The 14,251-nt window shown below is 39.6% G+C and overlaps 1 protein-coding gene across 1 annotated transcript; it reads right to left on the minus strand.

Annotated features, from left to right (window-relative positions):
• Positions 1-5,394: 5,394 nt before the first annotated feature.
• On the minus strand, positions 5,395-6,366 carry LOC121969229 (protein G1-like7). Its single transcript, XM_042519194.1, has one exon. It carries the CDS (start codon positions 6,145-6,147, stop codon positions 5,518-5,520), a length of 630 nt encoding a protein of 209 aa, XP_042375128.1. The 5' UTR covers positions 6,148-6,366; the 3' UTR covers positions 5,395-5,517.
• Positions 6,367-14,251: the final 7,885 nt, after the last annotated feature.

Genomic DNA, 14,251 nt, shown 5'->3' on the forward strand with positions numbered 1-14,251 from the left:
ACAATTAATTTTATGTTAATCTCATATAATTATTAACTTGAATAATGATACGGCTATTGAGATAGAAGTCCCAAGTTACGTAAGAGTCTAGAAAGTCAACAGATATGAAAATCAAAATAAAAAAAGAATCAACCCTTAAAACCAATGCAATCAATCATCACTATCGAGAGATTACCAAATCGATCCGTTGAACATTGAATCCCTCAACATTGATGAATAATTCAAGATTAAGTCAATACTCTCCAAAGTCAAAATTCTTTTGCCACTTGAAGAGAGTACGAGTAACTAGCTTAGTCAAATAGTTCGGCCAATTAAAACTATAATCTAATCGAACACCATGAACATCCGATCCGATTGAATTCTTTGACTAAACAAATAGATCGAGTGAGAAATGAGTCCCTGACAACACTCTATAAATCCGATCGATTTATCTTTACAAGTAATTATCGATCAGGTAACCGGAGGAACTCAATCAACTTATCATGTAAGCATTTTATTAGTCCCTCAATCCAACGATCTCATTTCCTTTTTAATATCTTGTATCGTGAAAGATAAAAAAATATTCTACATATAAACTGTCCATTAAAAGTTTCCTATGCTAAACATCGAAATTATGGATCCATTTTAAAAAAAATGTAAAAACATATATTGATCTATCTTTTTTTTAAAACGATTTAAAATTTAGACACAAGCAAAAAAAAACATTATAAAAGTTCTCTATCTATACACTAAATAACACCACGTAATTTCTCCATCTATAAATATAGGTACACCAAATAACACCACGTAATTTGCCACTGAAAACATCGATTTGATGAATGCATCTCTTGGTCACAATTTGGTATTCCTTTTAGATGAAAATATAATTCCATTATTCTATTATCCTGATCTACAAAATGATTGTATAGGTACAGGAGAGGAATCAGGAATCTAACTTAAAGATGAGTGACCTATTCATCACTCATAGTCATGAATACAGTAATAGTACGCAAGAAGAAAATTAAGCTTTCCTATGAAAAAAATGCTTAACATTAATGGCAACCATCACAAGATGCAAGGGTAAGACACTATATCGTGACAATCTACTATCCAAGTGACAGCTCGGCTACTCATGGGGATGATACTATTATACTAATACAAAAATTGTTAGCAAAATAGGACGTTGGTGGCAAAGTAAATTAATTGGGAATAATAAAAAAGATGTTCCTATCTGAAAATGCAGAAGATGACAAATTGAAAATGTGGATAGAAGTTTGACGAGAAGTTTGACAAGGCGAAGATTTCATATGATCCAACAACATAAAAGTATTAGTGCTGAGAAAGACTCTCCGACGTTCAAGTCAGTTTTCGATAATATAAAAAATAATAAAAAAAACTATAGCAAAAATATTTATAATAACAAAGTTGTGCATACCTACGTATGCAGATGAGAAATCCTTTTTATAGTGCTACTATAATGTTTGTACACGCATTTCAAAACATGTGCATACTTTTCCAAATATCTTATGAAAAGACAAGTCAAAAATATCCCTGATACCTTTTTTTTTAAATGAGTATGCATATCTCTAATTAAATAAGCTGAAAACTTTCGAAATACGATTTGTCTGTAGAACATGTTTTGTTGTCAGTGTTGGTACAATCAACCTCTAGAATTTCGATATTTGACAATATACCTAAGATTGATCAATTTGATCAAAAATTGATCCAAACAGGACTTGATGTTTGCAAGAGAGAAATCTAGTCAGGACTAAATAACTAGCAAAGATAAATTCTAACCAAAGAATAGACAGGTAAGAAGTCTATTGCGTGACTAGTCCAAACTAGAGGTTAGGTAAAGTAGAAGTCCTGGTGAGTGAAACTAAGTTGTGGAAGTCCTGATAAATGAAGTCAGACCCTAATGAGTGAAGCTAGGTGGTGGAAGTCTTGGTGAATGAAATCAGACTCTAGTAAGTGAAGTTAGATAGTAGAAGTCCTGGTGAGTAAAATCGGATCCTAGTGAGTGAAGCTAGGTTGTGGAAGTCCTGGTGAATAAAACCAAACAATCGAAGTCCTAGTGAGTGAAGATGGGCAACCCTAGGGGAGGTATGTGACCGACTGATTTCCAATCGACCGCACACGATCGACCAAATCAGCGAATCTTGAAATATGTTAATACTATCTTACTTTACTGTTTTATCTATTGTACTAACTCAGTGTTGTAGGGAAGCCCAGCTAGGTCAACGGATCAATTGGATAACTGGCATGAAATCCAGACAAGTCGACAGGCTGACCGGATATCTGGCAAGATGATAAGTTAAGGTAAATCACAAAAGTGACTTTGTGAGGACATGTTCCCCGTTGAGAGAACAGTAGGCGTCGATCCAACTTAGATCCATTTCGAAAATCTAAATTGAGGTCTTGACTAAATTCTAATCTCAAGGAGATAGAATCTAATTACTACTTTGTTTTTATAAATTGTGCTAACTTTTATTTTGTAGGATAGTATAATGTTTATTGCCTCAAACTAATCTTTTTCTTACAAGAAAAAATTTTGCTAGAAAAAATGATCCGGGAGCTCGGAACTAGTCCGGGCGCCCGAAATCCAAAAGTCAATCTCGTCGCAAATGTGGAGCACGCTGATTGATTGGGTCGACATCACAATCTAGGCACCCGGAAGGGTTCCAAGCACCCGGATCTACCTATATAAGAAGCCTTCCGCCAGAGCATGAAAGACAACTTCAATGATTGCTCTATTGCGCGCTGCTCCAAAAACACTCCTGCAACGCTACAAAGCTCCTCCGACAACCTACGACTCAGTTTTATTTTCCTTGTTGTTGGTATTTTTTATAGTTCGTGTACTAAACTGTGTAATACTTTTTTTACGAATTATTAGTGATTGCCCAAAGAAAACACTCACGTGCAAACTTTGGAGTAAGAATCGACGAAGACTCCAAACCAAGTAAAATTAATTTGTTAGCATTGCTTCAATTTTCTCTTCCGCCGCGTACTAATTTACGATTTTCGACGATCGCTATTTACCTCCCTCCCCTCCCTCTAGCAAACTTTACGATCCAACAGTCAATGACACAAACATCCAAAAAGATACGAGGAGATACATAGGTGGATCTCATTGTGCTGATCAACGTCCGCTCTACTAGGACACCCTCACTCAGTCATGCTGAATAGAGCAATCTCCCCTAGCTCGACTTCTTCATTCAGTGGAAGGTCACCTTTTACTCAGATGGACATGCCAACCGCTCAACAAGGACGACTACTGGAAAAAACACTGTCTATTTGTCGCTTAATCTTATGCTATCCATTGCCCTCGCTCATCTGTTCTGCCATGTCGTCCATGCGGCCATAACTAATCCGCTCGGCCGATTTTGACACTTTGCTTGACTTTGACCTCCTCATCAACCGATCTTCCTTACTTTCACTATACCTAAATATAGCGAGGATAATTTCCACAAATGAAAACTCCACAACTCACAATTATAATTCAATAGACCAATAATTCTATAGTATAATAATTATCCTCCAATATGGGGGATATTCAATAGAACAATAATAATCCACAACACTAGAACATTTAGTATAATAATTCTATAGACACATAAAAACAATCAATATAGATCAAAAACACACACACAAAATAACATTCAATACAATAATACTATAAACCAACAACATAATACACATATATGTAGACACACACACACAAGAACATTCACAAATATGGAAGAACAATATTTAATATAATAACTTTATGGACCCAGGACATGCATGCGTATACATACAAAAACATTCCATATAATGAACCGATAAAATAACCTTCTGGACTAAGGTCACATAAGAACATTCAATATAATAACCCTACATGAGGACCAAGGGCACATGCACACACTAAAACATCAAACATAACACACTTCCAAAAGAATTTAGTATGTGTACACTCAAACATCAAACACACGCAAGAACATTCAATAATCAATATGAACCTATGGACAAATGAAGATTTAGTATAACAACCTACTAGGTGGGTGCAATCTTTGTGCAAAGAACTTGTTGTCCAATGATAGTGCCACCAATGTTAATAGGGGGGGAGGTCCAAAGAAACTAGGAGACTCAAAACACATCTAAATCTCAAAGGAAGAAAATCCTTTAGCACCATGCTCCTACCAATGTTAAGGCCATGGTGATATATAGGAAGGCCATTAATTGTACTCCTGTATTTAATTAGGTATACGCTCCTATACACTCATAAAAGGTTGAATGACTTGTTTACATATGCGACAAGATTTGAATTTAGGTTAAACAGATTGAGTCATAAAAAGTCAATCTATTTTTACTTCAAACTAAAAGAGTCATTATCAATTTACTTGTCTAATAAAATAAGACCAACTTCAATCTATTTACAAATTAATTATGTATATTATTTTATGCATGTAATGGAATGTGAGGGTCATACTTAGATAGCATGTAAAAGTCACAGTAGCATATATGAATGATTGATTGTATAAAATTTTCAACTTTATGATTGTAACATCCTTTAATCAAGTTAATTATAGCAACTGATGGATCATTGATCACATCAATTAATCCCCGACACACCACAAGATTGTGATCTAGTTACGTTGAAGACATGTACATCTTCCTTTCAAGGAAGCAGTACTCTAAGCTTCGACAAGACAAGACCAGCTAGCGTCGCTCCATGCCTCTCACAATCTCTATCTCGTAGGTCGTACCCCACCGAGACTGGAACTACAGGCTTGCTCCACTTTGGACTAGTATTTAGGTTTTGATGAGCTGAGAACTAGCAGTGGAAAGGCACTTCCAAACAAGTTTTAGACGCCACTGTAGTTCTTGGCTTCATCACTACGATCAGCTCAGCTGAGCTGAGTTGAGCTGTGGAAAAGTATGAGGAAGTGAAGTGAGAGCAGTTGGTGGATTTGGACAGAAGCACAAGAATGGTTCAGGGATGTTACTAAAAAAGGGCATTAAATTAAACAGAGACAGTGAGTGAGAGAGAGAGAAGAATTGAAGGAGAAGAAGAAGGTATAGAATAAGAGGGAGGCCTGCCGTTCGTCCAAAGACTACTTCTTTTATGTTTCTTTTCAGTGGCATGCAGAAGCTGAGAGGAAGAGGAGGAAGACGAGAGCACGTGTGGGTTCTGAGGAAGACTTGCAGGTTCAGATTCGGCCGCATTATTTATATATATATATATATTTGTAGGGGGACCAAGACATGATGGATTTCTTCTCGATCTATCCCAACGCCGCAGCAGCAGCAGCATTATGGAAACCAAACCTAGTACTTCATTGAAGAAGAACCCTAATTAACTTATGAAGGTGTCGGCTGCAATATGCTTATGCTTTGCTTGTCCTCTTTTGGTAGTTTAAATGAGGATCGATCGAGTGAGGATCGGAAGAGTGTGATAGATGAACAGATCATAAGTAATTACATTCAATTCAATCCGGAGATTAAGATTTAAGAGTCGTCCAATACTAGCTAGCTATCTAACAGAGTGAGGAGTGGTGATCAAGGAGGAGTGGAGGAGCCTCTCACCGGGGGAGCGGCGGGGCCGGAACCGTCGCCGGAGCTTCCGCCGCTGAGAGCGGCGGAAGAGGAAGACTCGCCGCCGCGGCTGGTGGCGGCGGAGGATGAGGCGGCGGCGGCGGAGGATGAGGCCTGCGGGGGGCGTTTGCGCTTCTTCTTCTCGTAGGGGATGCCTCGGGCCTTGGCCTGGGTCTCGCGGACGTCGCGGAGGAAGATGCGGACGGCGCGGGCGGCGAAGGGGTTGGTCTCCGGGGTGCCGCCGGACTCCTCGTAGGCGGCGCGGAGGCGGCCGATGAGGGCGTCGAGGGAGCCCCAGGCCTGGCGGAGCGGGCAGGCGCAGGGGCCCGGCGGGTTCGGGTGGCCGTAGAAGGCGCAGCCGGCGCCGTGCACCTTCGTCTTCCCGAACTGGTCCAGGTACCGCAGGAACTCGATGACGTGCGCGCCGCTGCACCGCGCCAGCGCCAGCGGCGGCTTGTGGTTCCGCAGGTACGTCAGGAACGTGTTCCAGTCCCGCCGCTTCTGCGACTCGTACCGACTCGGCTGCTGCCCCGCCGCCGCCGCCGCCTGACCTCCTGACGACGTCGCACCGCCCTCTCCGCCCGCCGAGTCCATGCTCTTCTCCGACACCGGCGGCTGCTTAAAGCTGTTCTTTAGAGGTGGAATTAAAAAGCAAAAAATAGCAGCAGAAAGAGGAAGAGGAGGAGGAGGAGGAGCAACAGGAGGAGGGAGGTGGGAGTAGTGGTTCACGTGGTGGCCCTGGGGGACACAGGCCTCAGACGAGAGGAGCGGTGGAATAGTCACCGCTGTAGGGAGGAGATGGCAAAGTAATAAATTAATAATAATAATAATAATAATAATAATAAAAGGAAAAAAGGAACAGGAAAAGGAGGATGGATGGTCGTCCGTTTCGAACCAACAAACAATGCTGGATGGGTGCCCCCAAATTATGGGACAAATTAAAATGAATCAGAGACTAGAAATAAAAGCTCGAGTTGGAGCAAAGTTATTATCATATGATAAGACTTTCGAATCTTAATAAAATCAAGAAAAAAAAAATCTGTTTTTTTATTAGTAAATTATAATTTTTTAATTTATCTCTTAACATATAATTATAAGGTCCATTATGAAGCTACTGGATGATAAATTTCATCTTTACTATCCAGATTAAAAATTAAAAAAAAATAAAATAAAATTTATCGAATACACACAAGTTGTAAGACAACAAATATAAAGAATGGAAAAGGTTTATTATGATTTAAAATAATAATTAAAACAACATCATTTTTTTATTTCTTTGATATCATCAAAAGATATTTTTGTAATATAATAATATATAAATTATTTTGATATCCTTACATTCAGAATCAAGAATTAATTATTTGGATAAGATTCGTCAGATCCATATAATAGTACAATAATGTAAGGGTGACGCTAAAGAATCCGGCAATAAATTACTGTAACAGGCTTCCCTATGTAAAAATTTATTTTAATTTAATATTATACTTATCTTAGTAAAAGAAATTAAGAAAAGATTATTTTTTAAAATCGTCGGCCTAAAATATTTATAGAAATTTTTTTGATCATAATGTTGTCAATTCTAAGATGTGGGACTAAAGAGAACTATATTTTTTTATATAAAACAACCAGGAAAAATTAATAATGAAAAAAATTCATAATAATACGTTGTAGCTGAGTCTCGAACTCTAGATCACTGATTGTTTCACTTGTGAAATTACTAATAAACCTTGGAATTATTTTTAATGTGAATAGAAATTAAAAAAGGACAGTAACGTAAATTTATTTTAGGTTTCATCTTAGTTAGTAAAGGGGGAAGATTTTTAATAAAATAGTAAGATAGTAAGATATATTAAAATAATATTACCGTTATAATTTTATATCTAAAATAACTATTTTACTTTATTTTAGAATTGTTTTGTATAAAACATTGCAACTACTTTATACAAAAACGACTCAAACTGTTTAATTAACTAAAATCCAACCAAAATAACTCACTGTCTTAATATTAATTACAATAATTTTACGGTGGAGTGTAGAAAATTATAGATAGAATGTTATTTTGATTTTAAAAAATTCAAAATGATCGTCTTTTGTGCTTGGATGTCCTTTGGATAGTTCTGGTTTAGACGTCTTTTATACTTGTAGTAAAAAGCTTTTTCCTTTTTTTATTACACTTTTAAAATTATATCCTCGTAATAAAAATAAAATGATTTCATAAGATTATCCCGTATTTGATGACTATGTTTTAAGTGAAGAATTCATATTTACTGATATGTTAATTGATCCTGTCTGAACCAAGAGTCAGCAGACGCTGGGCACGTGGTGCTTTTTGCTGGATCCTCGAGTGCTCCGGCGAACCTGCAACAAAACCGAGCCGGGAGGGGTGCCCCGGCGACGGTCCTCCGACGCTCAAGTCAGGTAAGTGGTGGAGAAAGTGGCTGCCAAATTTGTATTATGCGTACCTTCGGCGAAGTAATAGCCTCTTTATATAGGACGGAGAAGGAACTGATGCACGCCCACCGAGGTGCGTACATGTCAGCAACTCATACCACGGTATGCACTTGTCAGAGAGCTTACCTGACACCATGCTGCCACAGTCCGAGCATGTTCTTTGATGGGACGGCAGGACCACCCGTTGTCAGACTAGAAGTATGGCACAGCCATACGACTTGACGGCTGTCAGAAGATGTCCCCGTCTTTTACCCACCGTCTGACTGGGGTGCCCGGCCCGCCGGGCGGGCGATGAACGCCGTCCGGACGGCCTTGATTCTTTGCGCCGTCCGGGCGGCACCTCCTTCCGCTCGGTCATTACGCATTGCTTTATTTGAGCGTCGGACCCCTGGTCCCTACCAGGGTGCCTTTTACTATCAGATTTCCCTTTCTTCTGAGTCCGGTCGGCTCGCCCTTTTCCGGCGAGCCACTGGACCCTTTGACCTCCCCTCAGCGTTGACTCCTTATGGGGTTCCGGATTTTTACCGCCGGATCAGGTATCATTTGAATGATTGATTTATTATTTTTGGGATTTGGATATATATCAAAATATTGAATAAATTTTCTTTTGAAAATCAATGTGGTGTAAAAATCATTATGAGATTCTGTTCCGATTCTACCCATCTTGTTCCAATCCTACAGTAAAAAATCAATTCTGCAACCCATTTTTATACCGTACATCACACCAAAAGGTCACTGTCTGCTTGCGGTGGAGATTCAATGTCTATGGGAGACGGTGATCGAGAGCTATAGGTAGCGCTGTATTTTTCTTGAACTCCAAGTAAGTATCTTCTCAACAGGTAATGATCCTGTCCGAAAGTAAAAAGGTGGAAAATTGAGAATGTAGCGACTTCGCTGACTTGCTGTAGATCTCGCTGCGATCTATAAAACAAGTAACTGTTGGGATCAAAATGTAGCTAGGGGGGTGAATAGCTCGTCACGTGCTCATGGTCAGCGTTGCTTGTTTCTTCAAAGATGTGCAGCGGAAATATACAAGAAACAACACACATAACGCTAACAAGTAGATTTACTTGATATCCACCTCCAAAGGAGGTGACTAGTCTAAGGATCCACACATTCACACACACCTCCACAAATGAACACGCCTTTTTGGTAACTATCGAAGGCGGAGAAACCCTACAAGTTCACACTACAAGAAGAAAGGGAAAGGATACACAAATACATGCAGAAGCTTACAATGAGTATAGAAACACCCTAACCCTAGCTTTCTTCTTCAGTTGTAGATCCGCCTCTTAACTTGGAAAACCTCCAAGAACCTTCAAGAACTGGCGATCTGCACTTTGTGGCGTTGCTATGAAGATCTGAGATGAATGTCGTGAGCTCTACCGAAGGAATCGAACACCTACAACTAAATACGACGCCAACGGTCGGATCCCGATCGATTGGATTGTTCCCAATCGATCGGGGAGACTTTGGATCGATCGGCCGATCGATCCAGAGCGCCTCTGTGCTCTCAGGAATTGCCTGGATCGATCGGCTGATCGATCCAGGGCTTATCGCGCAACATCGCTATCTCCCAATCGATCCACTGATCGATTGAGAGCTCTGGATCGATCGGTTGATCGATCCAGAGGCGTTCTGTGCGCTCTGCGACTTGCCCACTCGAGGCTTGTCGCGGGGACTTTTCCAATCGATCGGCCGATCGATTGGGCACCAGCCAATCGATCGACTGATCGATCCAGAGGTTGGTTTTTGCCCAAAATCAAGTCCCAAGCCCCCAAACCAACATCCGGTCTATCCATGACCTGTTGGTTCATCATGTCTAGCATCCGGTCACCCTTGACCTGCTAGGACTCCCTCACTAAGTGTCTGGTCAATCCCTTTGACCCACTTGGACTTTTCTCCTCTTGTCAAGTGTCTGGTCAATCCCTTTAACCTACTTGGACTTTCACCAGATGTCTGGCCAACCTTGACCCATCTGGATTTCCCTTGCCTGACTTCACTCACCAGAACTTTCACCTACCTTCACTCACTAGGACTTTCCAACTGCCTGACTTCACTCACCAGGACTTTCCAACTGTCTGGCTTCACTCACCAGGACTTTCACCTAGCTTCACTCACTAGGATTTTCACCTGGCTTCACTCACCAGGATTTCCTTCTGTCTGACTTCACTCACCAGGGCTTTCCTTCTGCCTAGCTTCATTCACCAGGACTTTCTTCTGCCCGGCTTCACTCACCAGGACTTTCTTCTGCCCGGCTTCACTCACCAGGACTTTCCTCTGCCCGTCTTCACTCACCAGGACTTTCCTCTGCCTAGCTTCACTCACTAGGACTTTCTTCTGCCTGGCTTCACTCACCAGGACTTTCCAATCAGGTATCCGGTCAACCTTGACCTACTTGACTTTCCTTCACATCTCAACTGGTCAACCTCGACCAAGCGGAAATTGTATCAACAATCTCCCCAAATGAACAACTACACATGCATTGTCCATATCATCTAAACCCAATATATTGTCAAACATCAAAACCCAAACCAAGACTCAAGCTTGGTCAACCAGATCAACCTTGACCTAAAGGATATTGAACCAACAGTAACGTCAGTGCCGAGCTAAAGAAGGGGTTCTGACGTTGGCCCTCCGACGCTCAAGTTAGTTACCGGAATAGTGGAAGAAAGTGGAGCAATAGTAACTCTATCGCAAACAGTGAATAACGCATACTTTCGTCAGCACTTGGACCTCCTTTATATAGAGTTCTGGTGGGCGACGTGGACGCTCCTCGAGATGTGGACACGTTCTCCAATGTGTCCTATGAAAGAACATGTCAGGAAAGTACCTCTGACATCATATCTTAACAGGGCATGCATATCCTTGACAAAACAGTAGGAGTTTCCGCCGTACGATATGCTTGTTAACCATGTCTTGTGTCAGCGGCACTGTCTCCCAAAATGATATCGAGAGATATGACACTAGTTTCACTACTTGGCCGAGCGAGCTAGCCATTCAGTTGGGACTTCTCCGCTTTGTTGGCCTCAGCTGCTCTTCCTTACGGTGACTCGATGTAGTAGCTTGTCCCTCCGGATCGAACAAGCTTTCCTCAACTTCCTATCATTCCATACTGAGTGTATGGTTATCTTACCATATTACCTGAGCTGGACGGTTGATCCGCTTGGACACTGATTGCCCAATCGACCTTTGTAGTCTCTTGCCGATCGGACACTGATTGCTCCGACCAGCCATTGTAATCGTCCTCCGCTCGGCCACCATTGGCAAGCATTTGACAACTTGACGTTGACCTTCTTGACTTTGACCTCCACCTCGATAGTTGACTCGTGCCAGATGGGACCCCCTTTATCGCCGCATCATGTAACAAATATTCTAAAATCCACATGTGAGTATAAACAGACTAAACAAAAGAAATTAAGAAGAAATTTCCCTCCAAGATATCTAATATGCCACAAAGTTATATAGCCATGGTACATATTTTTCAGAATCAACCAACAAAAGAAATACCAATTAATTACTCATCAAAACAATGGATAAAATCAATTGACTCAAAGAAAAAGTCAGACAGTTTTAAAATTGAATCCTCTAGGCATTGAACAACAAGAAAAGATATCGTTACGATATCATCTTCTTCAAAACCTAACATGCCAAAGTTTTCACCTTAGCATTGAAAATTATCAATACCAAAACAAGCTAGGGATCGAAGAATCAAACACCAAGCATAGTTCTGATGTGAAACATTAAAAAACACAAGAAATTTACGAGTCGAAAAAACATTAGAAGCCCCAAATGCATTGCAATAGAATGAAGAAATCAAAACGGAATTTAGGGTTTTTGAAATCAACTCCTCCATGCGTCGAACATACAACATAAGGAAGCTTAGGGGAAACAACATCGGGTAGAATAAAAATAAAAAGGAAACATAAACACTCACCGAATGCAAAGAGATTGCTTTACACGAAAGATTGAAAGGGATTGGAGGGCAAGATGAGGGAATTTCTCTAGATTCCTGTCAATTTGGAGACACGAGTTCTGCGAGTGAAAGAGAATACAGTGGGGACTAGAATCTCGCAGCACAGGAAAAAGTTCCAGGGAATACAGTGAGCCCTTATGCAAAAAAAAAAAAAAACATTGAAGAAGGAAGAAGAAGAACTTACCAATATCTGAGAGTCTTGCATCAGGCGCAGCTCATGCGGGTAGGAATAGAGCACAACACATTATGGTAGAGCCATCGACTCCTTAAGGACATCCGTAGTCGTAAACTTCTTCAATAGGTTTATATTTCGTCACATCATTACCATATCAAAAGTTAAAAACCGTACTCATTTTAAAAAACCTCTCCCAACTATCATAAACCTCTCCAATGACTTTTTATAACCCCACTATCAATGTTTTTATTTTTATTTTTATTTTTCACATATCTGTATTTATAATTTCATTTACTCTATATATACTAATAATTAATATTTTAATTTAATTTATAATTTTATTAGTATTTTAAATTTTTTACATTTATTTATGTAAAAATAATAATTTGATAAAAATAAATAAAAAAATTGATTGATCATGTAGTAAAGAGAAGTGGTGCAAGATTAAGAGTTTCATGATGTATTACAAAATATTATATAAAATAAAACATTAGATAATTAAGTGCTTCAAAATTAATAAATTACTCTTTATTCATCGCAGTCATAGTGTGTCCATATGTGCTCAACTAAGTCGGCTCGAAGCTGATGATGCACTTGATTATCACGTAACTCGCAATTTTTCCTATGTACTCTCGGAATTCTTCTGTTGAACCTTGATTTATCTGTGCAAGAGGATCATTGCTATCTTTATCTGACCAATTTCTTACTGCATCCCCCTCGTCCTCAACTATCATGTTATGCAAAATTATACACGTAAGCATGATATCCTTCAAGTTACTCTTGTACCAAAATCGACAAGGACCTCTGACTATTGCCCAAAGAGATTGGAGCACCCCAAATGCCCGCTCGATATCTTTTCTTGTAGCCTCCTGTCTTTCCTTGAACTTCTTTCTCTTGGGATCCTGGGGACAGGGAAAGCTCTTGACGAAAGTAGCCCATTGCGGATAGATCTCGTCTGTTAGATAATATCCTTTCGTATATTGTGTGTCATTTATTGTAAAATTAACCTCTGTTGCATTTCCTTGTAATATATTGTTGAATAAAGGTGATTCGTTAAACACGTTGATATCATTTCACGATCCTGCACCCCAAAAAAAAAATGTCATATCCACAAGTCTGCTGATGCAACTGCTTCAAGAACAATTGTTGGGACTCCATGATCGCCTCGAGTAAACTGACCTTTCCAAGCAACCGGACAATTTTTCCATTCCCAATGCATACAATCAAGGCTACCTAACATACCAGGGAAACCATGTCTCTGTTCATGCATTTGGAGCAAACGTTGAATGTCAGTAGCATTGAGTCTTCTCAAGTATCGTGCCCCAAATACATCAATTACACATCGACAGAAGTTGAACAAGTATTCGATGGAAGTTTTTTCAGCAACTCGTAGGTACTCATCATAATGATCGGCAAGGGCTCCATACGCCAATTGACGGATAGCAGCTGTACATTTTTGAAGTGGCGATAAACCTTTTTTGCCAGTTGCATCGACCCTCAACTGGAAATATTCAGAATGATTTTGCAAAGCTTCGACTATGCGAAGGAATAACTCTCTTCGCATGCGGAATCGACGCCGGAATACTTCGCTATGAAATATCGGTGCATCAGTGAAGTAATCATCAACAAGACGAGCATGTCCGGCTTCACGATCTCGATCCAAATACCTTCTTTTATGTCTTCCGCTGAAAGTACTTTGAGCTCACTCGAGTAGCATTTGTTGTTGTTCAAGTATCAATAACATCATTTCTTGATCTGTATCGTCCATCAACTCTTCTTCAAAGAGTTCATTGATCATATTGCTGTTGAAGTGATTTGGATCATAAGACATATTGTAATAGAGAATGAAAAAAAAATGAAGGCAATAAAATTATTAGAGAAAAATGAGTACAATTGATAATAAAAATGAGGGGTTGAAGCTTGTATTTAAAAGGAAAAAATATAACGGCTATATAAAATACTAATTATTATTTTACTAGCCGTTTGAAAACAACGGCTATATAATTAATTCCATGGGTCATGCAATAACAGATAATTTAAAAGTCAATTTAATGAAAACTAAATTACATAATTTGATAAAATAACATTACATAACA

This window comes from Zingiber officinale, chromosome 4A, assembly GCF_018446385.1.
Source record: "Zingiber officinale cultivar Zhangliang chromosome 4A, Zo_v1.1, whole genome shotgun sequence".
NCBI lineage: Eukaryota > Viridiplantae > Streptophyta > Magnoliopsida > Zingiberales > Zingiberaceae > Zingiber > Zingiber officinale.